At 40.3% G+C, this 13,828-nt stretch overlaps 2 protein-coding genes across 3 annotated transcripts in view; one reads left to right on the top strand and one right to left on the bottom strand.

Moving 5' to 3' along the window:
* Positions 1–5,608, top strand: part of slc4a10a (solute carrier family 4 member 10a) — a 64,748-nt gene extending 59,140 nt beyond the window's left edge. For both annotated transcript variants that reach the window (XM_062527613.1, XM_062527614.1), the window contains 8 exons: positions 63–314; positions 610–678; positions 970–1,143; positions 1,382–1,504; positions 1,867–1,931; positions 2,106–2,216; positions 2,786–2,824; positions 4,458–5,608. In XM_062527613.1, the coding sequence (XP_062383597.1) occupies positions 63–314; positions 610–678; positions 970–1,143; positions 1,382–1,504; positions 1,867–1,931; positions 2,106–2,216; positions 2,786–2,798 (807 nt within the window). In that variant the 3' untranslated portion in view covers positions 2,799–2,824; positions 4,458–5,608. The remainder of the gene's footprint in view (positions 1–62; positions 315–609; positions 679–969; positions 1,144–1,381; positions 1,505–1,866; positions 1,932–2,105; positions 2,217–2,785; positions 2,825–4,457) is intronic.
* Positions 5,609–10,328: 4,720 nt separating this feature from the next.
* LOC134071036 (glucagon-1-like) lies at positions 10,329–13,482 on the bottom strand. The gene is made up of 5 exons (XM_062527599.1): positions 13,388–13,482; positions 12,967–13,122; positions 12,481–12,597; positions 11,807–11,950; positions 10,329–10,524 (listed from the first exon to the last, which is right to left on the bottom strand). The coding sequence occupies exons 1-5, from the start codon at positions 13,480–13,482 to the stop codon at positions 10,329–10,331; spliced, it is 708 nt and encodes a 235-aa protein (XP_062383583.1).
* Between the last annotated feature and the right edge of the window lie 346 nt (positions 13,483–13,828).

Here is a 13,828-nt window from a genome sequence, read left to right as displayed (position 1 = left end):
TGCGTGCGTGCCTGTAACTAACGTTTGTGTGTGTGTGTGTGTTGCATGTGTTGCTTTTATAGAAAGGTTGCGGATACCACCTGGACCTGTTTGTGGTGGGTGTGATGCTGGGCGTGTGCTCCATCATGGGGTTGCCATGGTTTGTGGCGGCAACAGTTCTCTCCATCTCACACGTCAACAGCCTGAAGCTGGAGTCGGAGTGCTCAGCGCCCGGCGAGCAGCCCAAGTTCCTGGGCATTCGCGAGCAGCGCTTCACCGGACTCATGATCTTCACCCTCATGGGCTGCTCCGTCTTCATGACCTCTGTGCTCAAGGTCAGAGAGAGGGAGGGGGACGAAGGGGAAGAGATTTTGACTTTTAAAGCCCACTTCATCATGTCTGAAATACTTTTCTGTCATGGATTTCAAACTGTGTAGTTTAAACCTTTTTGTAGTTTTTGGACTTCTGATTGAAAGAAAAAATAAGAAAAACGTTTTCCAGATATAAATCAGCTCTGATTTGAGAGGTTCGGTTTCTCACTGTGTTGTCCAAAACGTTCCTTAGTTGTATTATTAACAATCCCTACACATGGCTGTAAGGCCTCATACGTCTCCTTCTCTTCTTCTCCAGTTCATCCCCATGCCTGTGCTGTATGGGGTGTTTCTCTACATGGGTGCGTCCTCCCTCAGGGGTATTCAGGTGAGACACCAGCCCTCCCCTAACCCTCCAGACATGGCCCGGCTTATTGCATGTTGCTCGCACAAGAACATAATGTCCTTTTAAAGGCATACACATTGCAGGGGCTCTCAAAGACTCACAGTGAACACCCTGAACATTATGGTGGTAGTCATCAAAAATACATTTCTTCCCCACTTATTTCCTGGTTTAAACATGACTTTATGGTCTGCTGTGAAATAGTATGGGTGCACTATGTCTCAGCCCCTTCTTATATGTACAGTATGTGTGTGTGTGTATATGTGTCTGTGTCAGTTCTTTGACCGTCTGAAGCTCTTTGGGATGCCAGCGAAGCACCAGCCAGACTTCATCTACCTGCGTCACGTTCCACTGCGGAAGGTCCACCTCTTCACCATCATCCAGCTCACCTGTCTGGTGCTGCTCTGGGTCATCAAGACCTCCAGAGCAGCCATAGTCTTCCCTATGATGGTGAGCTGTGTGTGTGGGCATGTTTACTGCTATTAGTACATACAGTATGGTACTAGTTCTTAGTAGTGGCTGAAAAAAAGATTCTGTTCAGTATCGCAATATATTATGCACACAATTATATTGATACTAGTAGCTCAAAGTATTGCAATACTTAATTCTAGAATTTAATTTTCTATTTTACTTTTATTTGAGTCGAGCTTACTCAGAGTTGTCGACATTGTCCCCTGTGTCTGTGTAGGTGTTGGCTCTGGTATTCATTCGTAAACTGCTGGACTTCGTCATTAGCAAGAGGGACCTAAGCTGGCTGGATGATCTAATGCCAGAGAGCAAGAAGAAGAAACTAGAAGATGCAGAGGAAGAGGTGTGTGTGTGTGTGTGTGTGTGTGTGTGTGTGTGTGTGTGTGTGTGTCAGTGAGAGGGAGATTAAAACTGATTTAATTGTATTGTCGAAGAAATCATCTCATGTTTGTGTGTGTCTCTCTTTCTCTATGTCAAGACATAAGTCTAATTATGTACTGTATATTTTCATAAAATTGGAGTTATGTAATACTGTAGAAGCAGCCATTCTCCCTCAGAAGTGGCCATAGATTGTGTAAATAGATCCCCTCACATTGCCTGGCTATACATTTGTGCGGCTGTCCAGTTAATGTGGACATGATGAAGTAGAACAGGTTGTTGCCAGGCTTTCTGTGGCACTCATCACAATGGTCCTATCTCTTTCAGGAGGTCCACAGTGGAGTGTTGGAGGACGAGGGCATAGTCCAGGTGCCCTTGGAGGGACACTACAAGTGAGTGCAGTGAAATAATTTGTTCATTTGTGATGTGTTCAATTATTAACATTTACTTATGTAATTATGTATGTAATCAATATTCATTTATTAGCTGTAGAAACATCACTAGGAGATAGTAGTGTTGAACATCATAACTTAAACAAATTTCTGTTCATACTTTTTCCTCACCAGGGATGACCCCTCCACAGTTAACATTTCTGATGAGATGACAAAGGCCTCTTTTGGTAATGTTTTTAAAGGCCTCAACCCAGAGAACACCAAAAAAGACATGACTTCAAAAAGGTTTGACCCTCTCTTCTCTTATTGGCACATTCTTAGATTAAAGGTGTTATTTCCGCATAGTTGCTTTGGAACACTTAGCTTGGTCTCGTGTTATGCCTCTGCAAAATGAGTTATTTATTTTTAGATTAAATTCATATTGTGTGTCTGTGGTTAGGCGCAGATCTAGTTGTCCAAAGTCTTAAGTCTTCTGGAGCACAGAAGCACTTTGCTCTCTGTTGTATTATTCCATGTGCCAAGAAGGGGTTGTGTTTAGACCCTATCTCTGTGCCATAGAGACTTAAAACTTGTGCAGTTTCAGCTGAAAAGTTTTTATGCATTTTGTTCTCACGTATGACTGAGCTCCTTGAATCCTAAGGAGTGGAATGCATCGGTTCTTCCAGCACTTGATTTTTTGCAGCTGTGGTTGATGTGTGCTGTTCCTCTGTATAACTGTTGCCCAGTCCTGCTACCTCCTCTGTAGTGTACTGTATGTAAAAAGCGAAGCTCCCTCGGTCTCTGAGAGAACTTCTGACCTGGCAACAGCTCACATCTCCTGACTCTTTTATCTCTCATCCCATCTCACATGTAAGCTCCCCCACCTAAACTTCCTAGAAGCTGATTGGCCAAAGGTAAGCCCCTCCCCTCTCCCCTCACCCGGGGTACACCCATTGCCATGGTGATGCCACTTTCGCACCACCTCTCGTCCACCTTTCCCGCCGTCCCTGATCACTGTCTTCTTTTCGTTATCTTCTCTTTTGAAGAATGCAGTTTATTTTTTGCTTCATGACACAGAAGTTAAATTCAGTAGTCCAGTCTATGCTCTAGATAATCTAGAATTCATCACTAGAAATCCACTATCATTTATTTGGAAGAAAGCATCAACAGTTTCTACATTTAAAAACAAATATAGACAATACAGTTGTTTATCTGGTGCATAATATATCAGCATGCTCAGGAGGAATCTGGCCTTGATCTAGCACAGACGCTGTTCCGTGTTGCTCCAAGTTAAGGCCAGACTCTGTCCAAAGCCCATTCAGACGGCTGCTTCTTGTGGGCCAATGAATACAGTGTGTCTGGTGGCAAGCATTTGTCTCTACATTAAAGTGCCAAGACTCTGGCCAGCCAGTGCTGTGCTGTGAAATCAAATAAGGGCTGTCGTGGCAAACTGTCTCCCTGATTGCTAATGACATTATATTGTAGACGTCTGACTTGGTCTAGTTGCTGCCAAACAAACCTGTTCACTCTCACGCATGCCACTGGGTCAGGCCTGAATAAACTGCATCAGGGTAAAAAAGCATCTCCATGGGGCTCGGAAATGTCTGTCTCTGTCTCTGTCTGTGTTTTTTCCATTGGAGTGTGACTCTTTTTGCTCGTTTCTGTGGTGGTCTGCGAGTGTGTCTGTGTGCACTGCATGAGACTTTGTGTGTGTGTGCATGTGTGTTTGTGAACGAGGGGAGATGTGCAAGGAAGCTCGGTCATAACACATGAGTGTTGCTTGAGAGACAGAGAAAGACAGAGAGAGTGAATGAGAGAGAGAGAGAGAGAGAGAGAGAGAGAGAGAGAGAGAGAGAGAGAGATCTTCATCCATAGAGTCACGGGGAATTGGAAATGGTACATTTCTGCATGACAATTTTGATGTTGTCATTGTTAACTCTGAAACACTCAGAACTGACAGTTCCACATTCATGGTTCCCTTCAGCAATGACTTGGAAAAAAAGCACTCCTCCATAGACTCATTTATCAAGCCAAATGGAGGTTTCAATTGTGAATGTTCTCAGACATGGCTGAAGGTGTTGATCTCAGTGCCTTAAGCTGCTGAGCCATCGTAACATCTGTCTCATCAACATCTGTCACACGTGTTGTCTCAAGATTAATTGTGGGATCAAATCATATAAGTAAAAGTATACTTTACTGGACACCTTTTATGTTGAAATAAATATACTTTACGATTCATAGTTATTTACTGTGGTTAAGGAAATCATAATTTATGTGGAATAATTCAGCATGTTGTCTTTTAATGCATAATTTATCTTCCATCTAGAACTGTTTCTCACTGTGTACTTAAACACATTTATTATGTTAAAATGTGTCATACACATACAGTATGCAGCAATGTAGGAGGAAAGAAAACACTGAATAATAGATGCATATGACCTTACTGCAGGTGTTGACATGTGAAGAATGACACTTGTGGACTGACAGCCCTGAGTTGCCATGGAAGCTGTAGTAACACATTGTCCTCCCTCTCATTTTACCTCTTAGTTTTCCCGGAGCAATGAGCCGAAGACATGATCGCCAAAGAGATGTCGAAAAAGGCTTGGACAGGGAGACCAGTTTGTGACATTTTCCCCATTTCATCACTGTTTAATAACCTACACACCTAAACACACAAATGTACTCTCTCTCTCTCTCTCTCTCACACACAAACACACACACACACACACACACACACACACACACACACACACACACACACACACACACAAATGGACACAAATCACCTACATGCATGTATAACTGTGCCACATTCCAAAACTTCTATACGTTCCTTTCATATTTGTCTGTGTTTGTACAAGTTGTGTAAACCTCCAAGAAGCCATTGCACCATTTTCTGTAGTCTGTATGTGTGTGTGCGTGTGTGTGTGCGTGTGTGCGTGCGAGTGAGCGTGCAAGCGTGCGTACGTGCATGCGTGCGTGCTTTTCTGTGTTAGAGTGTGGGTATGTGTGTGATGTATCAGTACTAGTGGAAGGGGTGATGACACAGGAGTTTATCAGTGTGAAGTTTCATACTGAGTAATGGTCCACAATAACATTTTTTTTTTCAAATGAATAGTGTGTATTTTGTATGTTTTTTTTTTAATTTATTTTTCAACTTTCAATATTCTCCTTTTGAAAATGATCTCATATATAAAATATATCCATTTTTGTATGTAGCTTATTTGAAAGTGCTAGAAATAGAAATGAAGAAATGTACTCAGTAGATATTGTGTTTCTGTCTGAAATGTTCTTAAAGCAAATGTATCACAAAATTACTAAAATCTTGCAATCTGCAATTGTAATAAATGTAAACTGTCAGTATATTAGCAGTATATTTCAAAAAGTATGTTCTTAAATTCTTATGAAGCACATCTTGAATGCTTCAGTACATCCATACTTTCTTAGTGGATGCTGTTTTATTTGTATTTTATTTCTTTATTTTTTTGTGGCAGAATCTTTGCCCAAACTCACTGTCAATCTTTGATATTTGTTCTTACCTTCCATTTTCATCCATTACAATCTCAGCTGACTTGTTGTAACCCTTTATAGGAGTTGTGAGTTGGCATGTTTTGAATGCAGAATAACCAACCATTTACAGATGATAAGGGAGGGTCGGATCAACAGTATAGTATATAGAAAGCTTACATATATATTTTGTTTAAGGCAGAGACTATTTGCACCCGGGTGTAAATAATGAACATTACTATTTACACCCGGGTGCAAATAATCAACATTACTATTTACACCCGGGTGTAAATAGTGTAATAATCAACATTACTATTTACACCCGGGTGTAAATAGTGTAATAATCAACAATACTATTTACACCCGATGTCTAACATCCATGTTCTCTGTCAATAGGCCTGTGTATTTACCAGCTCTACAGTAGGCTAGGCCTAATAGTTTTGAACAGTTTTTAGCTGTTTTGCCATGTCTGGGTTACTTGGAAGTGATTATACAAATATTAGGGTAATGAGTGGTCATGTGGTAGCTTCATCAAAGACAAGCTACTTTAAAGAGTTGTTTTCTGAGTTGTCTTCCAGGCAGCGCTGCCACTGTTGACTTAAAAACACTTAATCCTACTCCTAACCTTAACCTAACCTTAACCTAACCTTAACCCTAACCTTAACCCTAACCTTAACCTTAACCCACGCCTAAGCGCCTTCCAGGCAGCGTTGGGGGCTCAAAGTCAAAACACAACCTTTCTAACAACTAAGCCTACTTCTACTTAACTCTACTCTAACTGAAATAAAACCAGTAAATCTTTGACAGGTTCAAAAAGCACAAACTCTTATTTGCCGCGAGGTAACGTCATCTAAGAAAAAAGAAGTCATGGTGCGTACTTTGGCAGGCAAAAAAAAAAAATTAGTCTGAGGTTCGAACCCGGCACCCCGAGCATGGTAAATCAGTCACTTTACCGCTGTACTGCGCCCCGTCGAAGAAGAAGGGGAGAATACTAATTATTGACTCACTTGTTGGGGTTGCTAGGTAACAGTAAACAAAACAAAAAGATCGTGTTTCTTGATTGTGCTTGCAAACGGACGGCTTTACCCGTTCACTGAATAAAGTTTGTGGAAATTTAGCACCACTTTCCCATCTCAAATATAGTTTTAATAATCCTAACTTGTTAGATTTAGGTAGGCCATCTCCTGCCAAGATGGTCCCGCTATGTTGGATAGCACGCATTTCCGGTTTGGGTGCAAATAAGAAAATGCCTCCATTCCACTATTTACACCCGGGTGCAAATAATCACTCCGTTTGTGGCAAAATGGGATAAAATAGAACTGTTATGCCTGCATACTGTTCCATCCATGTTGTCGCTGTGTATAAATGGGAGTCATGTGACTTAACTTTCCCATACAAGCTCCTGATTGGCTGCTGACATATCCCTCTCTGAACAAACTCTGTTCCATAAATGTGTGCGTTTAACTGTATCAAACCCCTGTGTGTAATGGTCAAGAAGAGAGAGAGAAAGAAAGAGACAAAGAGAGGATGCAATAATTATTTGATAAGATGGCATTATATCAAGTTTTAAATGGATTTTTTTATCTGTACATTCCATCTTGTACTTTCGTTCATGTATAAAGTGTCATGACTTACCTGTCTATATGTAATTTAAATCAGATTTAGAGAGAGTAGTAAGAAAGTATTGGGCCATTTATTTTGGCTTCTCATGTTTGAAACTGCCCAGAGAGGCAGGTGGTAGATTTGTTTTTGTACTGTGCATTTTCATGTTTTATTTTCCAACTGATTATTCAGCTAAACCTTCAAAGCAATACTGATGTTGCGTTCCAATCAGAATTGGCTTGTAGAAATAATTGTTTCCATTGTTGATCAAATAGTTACTGTGACTTTTTCAAAAAGTATGTGAAAGCTAATAAAGCTGACTAACATTGGCTCTGTCCTCTCTGTGTGTGTATAAATCTTGCGTATAAATGAGTTGTCTCACTATCGCCAGCTAAATGTCATTTGTTGTAGGCATATTATGATACAGATGTGACATGATATGACTACAGCCAGATGAAAGTCATCCCATGCAAGTTTACAGTACCTTATTATAACAGCTTTGAAGTAATTTTATGGTAAGTCACCTTTCATGGTAAACTAGCACAGTGCCTTCTACAGCTGTACCCTATCCATCTATGGAGAACCAGCCCTGTAACTTCGCTCTCCTCTGATCATGAAGCCTTGAGTATGGTCGTGTGTCTGTGTCCTGAGCATGTGGCAGTGGAGAGTGTCTGTCTGTCTATCTGTCTGTCTGTCTGTCTGTTTGTTAGCAAGATAACTAAAAAAGTAATGGATGGAATTCGATGAAATTTTCAGGGAAGGTCAGACATGTCCCAAGGAAGAAACAATTAAATTGTGGGAGTGATCCGTAACACCGTCGGGATTCCAGAGCTGTTTATGTGTTTCGCTTAGTGGTGTAATGGCATGGTATGGCCATGTGGTGGCGATCTGAATAGTTTAGGTTGAAATGTATGACAACCTAGGAAGAACAATACAGGCGGAGGTCTGCACTCTCTGAGTGCTTTTCTAGTTCCTTCTGTAATGTTTTTTTGTTAGTCGATCTGGCTCTTTGCAATGGTAGGGACAGGGTTCTCCCATGTCTACATAGGAACTCTCGATCTCATCCATAGTGACCATTGGGTCCTGTCTGACCAAGGCCCTTCACCCTTCTTCCCTTTCACTGTACATGTCAGGACAGCTCTTGGTCAGCCTGTGAATACCTGAGTGATTGTAATAGCCCTCAGTTGAGGGACGAGGCCTGTCTCAGTGCGTCTCCTGTCATTCCTCTGCATGTCCCCATCCATCTCAGAGCATGCGGAGTGAGAGGGATGGCTGAATGAGAAGCCTGGGTGAGCTCATTCTGTGAGTACATTTGTCCTGCAGACCCATCTACTGTAGCCACCCATTGAAGCCCATTTCTGAATTGCCAGAAATCCAGGAACCCACATCACAACTGCTTATCTTACATGGGATGAGGCTTTATGGTTATAGTACTTAGTAGATGCAAAGCAACATACACAAAAACAACAATACAATAGTTACATTTAACATTAAACAATTTAAAAGTTAGTAATACTACATTAAAGAGAGAAGCAATAATAAACAATGTCATCATGTTTTACCATTGGATGCTAATTATGGCTTGCTACACTGATGATTGTTGTTCACAGTATACACAGTATATAGTTTATAGAGTTCAGAAATAATAGGGGTCATCCCAAATCTTAATTAATCTGAGAGGTAGATTGATCTGCACTTTTATTTTAGGGATTAAAAGGAGATTTCTTTTTAGGGCTTAAAAAGAGAGTTATGTTTTCTGTCTGTGTAGATATTCTCTGTTCTAGTTCCATGGGATTTTTCTGTCCAAGGCAGAACACAAAAGTACAGAACTGAGGCAGCGGACCGGCCAGCCAGAAGCACATTTTCAGCACCGTGATCCTCCATTGCCTGTGAGTTTTCGCTTGACCTAATGTGTCATGTTGCCATCAAATCACTGGTTAACTAAATAGTGACTGTGCTTCATCTTCCAGCTAAATTGAGGTTAAGCTCTGTGTAGTGCTGTGGTGAATCCAGTGAATGTTCTTATTTTAAGTCTCCTTTGCTTTGACATTAAAAGGAATCAGGAATCAAGTCTTGATGATTAGATTATTAGAATGACACTGGCTCATCCAACTTTGTGTTTGTATTTGTTATAAAAGCAGGACCAAGTGAGGGCAGTCAAGCTGTGTTGCACTTATATGAAATACATTTCAAGGACAGACAATCTTATCTTGGTTGTACTATGATTACGATAGGTTGTGTGGGGTACTTGTATACAGTAAGTACCAATCTTTTGTACACTATTGCCCCCTGATGGACACTATCAACTGTGTTTCTTGTACAGTACATCTGTATTTTCTGCCTTTTACTTAGGCAGGATAGTGTGGCTCAGTGTTCTCAGTGCAATGACACTAATCAAATGATTCAGTGATCAGTCATTTTTCTGAACATTTCTATAATCTTAACACGACCCACAATAAACAACATTGTAGCTAAATGAGATCCCTTATGCAAGCTTTTTAAAGATATACATACATACTTGCCCAGATTATACAAGATAGCACTCCACAACAATGATACAAAAAGCATTGTAAAACATGGCCATAGGCAAGCAGGCAAATCAATTGCACAGCTATAAAAATAATATTTGGCATAGTGCAGTGGCCCTGCTGAGCCCATACAGTATGCTCAGGGAAAGATGGACAACTTGCGTCTAGAACTGAGTACAGTCATTACCTATTGAAAGTGTGAGAAAGAGGAACCAAATAAAAGAATTATGTATCCAAGCAGTGATGCTGCCAGAACACTGTAGTTTTGTTATGATGATTATAGGTCTCAGCAGAGAAGCTGTGGAGAACCCTATTGTCTTTATTCTGATTTTCACCATAGGTCCCAAATGACTGCTCATTTGTGCTCATGGGTGCTCATTTCTCTGGAACCGTATGGAATGTGCAGCTTTCCCCACCATTTTCAAAAAACTCAAAACCTAAACTAATCTGAACTACAGTGTAGCTAAAACTAATCTGTCTCCTCCTCGAGTGATTGTTGATCCAATTCTGAAAATTCAGTAAGTACACATCACCTTCAGACCAAGCCTAACAGGGGAGCTACACCAAGCGTGTAACTGAAGCGTTACGTTTGCAACACGTAAAAAAGGTTCCACTTTTGACTCATCAGTTCACAGAATATTACTGGAAAAGTCTTAGGGGTTATCAAGATGTGAGACAAGCCCTCGAGTTGTTTCTGGTCAGCAGTGGTTTTCACCTTGCCATTTTTGGATGCCATTTTCGCCCAGTCTCTTGATGTGAAATCATGAACACTGACCTCAACTCAGGCAGGCGAGGCCTGCAATTCTTTGGATGTTAGTCTGGGTTCTTTTGTGACCTCCTGGATGAGTCCAAGTTGTCTCCATTTGTAGATAATGGCTCTCATCATAGTTAGCTGGAGTCCCAGAGCTTTATAAATGGCTTTGTAACCCTTTCCAGACTGATAGATGTCAAAGACTGTGTCATCTGTTCTTGAATTTCTATAGATCACAGCATCATGTGCTACTATCTTTGTTTAATATTAGTTAGTTTGATTATCAGAAACATTTTAATGTTTTTATTAAATTAAATATGATACAAATTGGCCACAAGGGATCGCTAATATGTACATTCACAGTTTAGCTCATATTTCTGGTTGATTTAAAAATGTGCACCTGGCATCATTTCATCACATTTTCTAATCTATCAATTGACTCACTCTTCAAAATGGCCACCAACGGCCAATCAAATCTCAGTTGTCAGTATATGCCATTGCAAATGTCCCATCCTCATGAAACATAATACATTTCTTCATAATAATATAGAGAAGCATATTGATTGACATAAACATATAGATATTGAAGTGCTTACACACCAATTTCCTCTGAGACCTTTAACCCGCTGAAGGGCACGTCTTGCAATTTTGCTTGGACCCTGATTGCCACTAGTGATTATTATTATCGTTATTATTATTATTATTATTATTATTATTATTATTATATGTATTCATTTGTTCATTTGTTTGTTTGTTTTGCATACTTGGTACTCATGCAGTCAAGAAGTGGCCTTGAAATCCTAACTGAAACCTGAAACTGAATCATAGTTAAGGACATAATGGCATGAATAATGACCACAGAATATAGCACAGTGACATGACCCATGAACATACTGAACATATTGAATGAGTTTATTTTGCAGAGCATGACACCATTATCAATGGCACTTTAAAACATTTGTAAACTACATTTCCACACCAACTCCTTCACACATGGGCATTTTACCTGAGCATATTATTCCTCCAAACTGCGAACTATAGAAAATAATGCATATCTAGAAAAATAGTCTTTCCATTTGTCAATATTCGTGGTGTTCCTCTTTTGTTGGAAAATAAATAAGTATTTGTTTCAGTGCCACAGTGCATACAATAAAAAATATGGCTTATGATCTTCATAGCATCTTTGTTGGCTTAGCAATATGGCTTTTAGAGATTCTTAGACTGCAGGCTTTTAAGTTGTGGTAGAGAATCACTGGATTGAACAAGGAAGCACTTATTGTTCTCCATCTCGTTTGTTGCTAAAAAAGAAGGAGAGATACTTTCAGGAAACATTGACTCAATAACGTTTTAACTGCTTATGAAATAAGATATGAATGATAAGATATGATAGCATGTTACACAATGATAAAACTTTAAAAAGTTAATTGACCATTTGTCTTTTTGTTCCAGTAGACTATTTTGAAATGCTGTGGAAAATAAATGATATTGAGCATTGGCTGTCACAGTACCTTGCCACAGAGGGTTTGGAGTTCATCACCCAAAGTAAATATTCCTTTGCAGCGATGCTATCGAGCACCTTGTTCATATCGCTGGTGAAGCTCCCGTCTACATGGCGTCTCTGCAGTGATTCTATGCCCAGAGGCTCTTCAAGTCTGAGTGTACAGCAAACACAGTGTGAACATCATGTAGCAACAAGTGCACATCCTCATCCAATCAACACGTGCACACAACTCAGTTGAGAAACATTGTGGTGAAGCTAACATGTTTAGCTTGTGCCAGTGTTTTGCACCTTTAGACATACCATTAGGGTGTAATACCCTACATGCCTCAATGTACACCATATGTAGGCTTAAGATTTATGTGGAGTTACTTGAGTGCAGTAGGATATAATATACTGAATGTTGATACGTCCACTTATCCAAAAATTCTCGCACACATCAAATGGTAATTTCTGCTCAAAATATCAGTAAATAGCATCTTAATTTCATGGTGTTTTATTAGCGTGACCATTTCAAAGAACAACACACAAGGAATATGAGTAAGACTGTTGATGGAGGCGAATGGATTAGTATGACAGCAGTGAATGATTCTCTCTCTTTCTTGTATCTCTCTTTGTCTTTTGGTTCTCTCTCTCTCTTTCTCTTGGCTTGTCACTAATACTGTGTGGAGGGCGAGAGCCTACTCTCTTCTTGCTTGTCCAGATTTGAGCCAGGACACAAATTCTTTAGCCGCCTGGTCCTGGAGATAGGTGCTGACGTCACTTGTGAACGTTCCATCTGCGTGACGTCTGGAAGGGCCGCTGTAACAGAGGGGTCATGGATGTTAGAAGCATCCATTGCTTGTGACTACATTTTGACAATATTCTGTTTAGCTAGTTATTAGTTTAGCCAATGAATAATTAAGAATTTAGGCCTATCTGATTTGTAACACTGCAATTTGTTTAGAGCCATAACCATTGTATAGATCGAAGACATATAGGAATTTCTCATATCAAAGGATACATGTATCATGGAATATTGACATACCAGGCAGTCTTTGGTCAAGTGCATACGTGCAGAACTGATGAGTTAAGGGCAAGAGTTCTTAAAGGGCAAGATCGCTCTCTTCCTCTTTCTCTTTCTCTTTCTCTTTCTCTTACTCTCATTCTCATTTTCTCTGTCACACTCACCCACTCCTCTTGGAGTTCATCAACCACTGTACAAAGTCCTGAGCTCTTCTGTTCTCCAGGTACTTGCTGTAGTCATTAGAAAATGTTCCTTCTGAATGCCTTTTCATGTTGGGAACCTCCTTTGGCTCCTGTAGGAGGGTGTCCTGTGGCTCCAAGCTGTAAAAGGGAAAAGAAACAATTACTGCCAATTTCCTAAGGATATTTTTGTTAATAGCACACACGCTGGTTGTGGTAGCTGGTCCTTTCTGTCCGCATATTCAAGGCTGCCGTCCACATGCCCATCACTCTTACCACAAGAACAATTTATCCTTTCATATTTCAGTTATATTAGCCTGCCAGTTAATAAATAACTAATGCCTCAGTAGTCCATCACAATAAAGTACTCTCACATACTGACAGAACTAGACCCCTTCAGCCTTACCTAGAGTCACCCCTATCTTCCAGCAGAGGACTCTGCCAGCTGCTTTGGATGATGATGAGAAGAAGAAGACCAGCGAGAGAGTGCATGCTTGTCATTATGACACCTTAATCAACAAGAGATGAACAGACACACAACACACACACAGACAAAAATTACCACTTCTCCACTTTGTGTCTCACTAGATATAGATGTATAGATATATTTTTTCTCCTCTTAAATCCTTTGGGTGCATGATCTTTCCTTTTTATATAAAAAAAGTCCAGTGGTAGCAAGAAACCTGTAGAGCCAGGTGCTAGAAACCACCCCTAATTAGTCTCACCTGTCTTAGTGTGGAGAAGAGAGCGGAGAGTTTGAGTGAGTGAAGACAGGAGTTTGAGATCTTCGCAGTGTCCTGAGGTTATCCTCCCTGGCCGTTTCATGGCTGTCTCCTTGCTGAGAGAT

The sequence above is a fragment of the Sardina pilchardus genome, chromosome 23 (assembly GCF_963854185.1).
Source record: "Sardina pilchardus chromosome 23, fSarPil1.1, whole genome shotgun sequence".
Classification (NCBI taxonomy): domain Eukaryota; kingdom Metazoa; phylum Chordata; class Actinopteri; order Clupeiformes; family Clupeidae; genus Sardina; species Sardina pilchardus.
Note: the sequence above shows the minus strand (reverse complement) of the source record. Positions and strands in the feature narration are given on the sequence as shown.

What these genes read in the sequence shown, in the direction of transcription:
- LOC134071036 (XM_062527599.1), bottom strand. Translation starts at nt 13,482, where the DNA reads ATGACAAGCATGCACTCTCTCGCTGGTCTTCTTCTTCTCATCATCATC. An exon ending in TCTGGACAAGCAAGAAGAGA is followed by an intron (nt 11,951 to 12,480) that starts GTAGGCTCTCGC and finishes CTGTACACTCAG; the next exon opens with ACTTGAAGAGCCTCTGGGCA. An exon ending in TCCAAACCCTCTGTGGCAAG is followed by an intron (nt 10,525 to 11,806) that starts GTACTGTGACAG and finishes TGTGATCTATAG; the next exon opens with AAATTCAAGAACAGATGACA.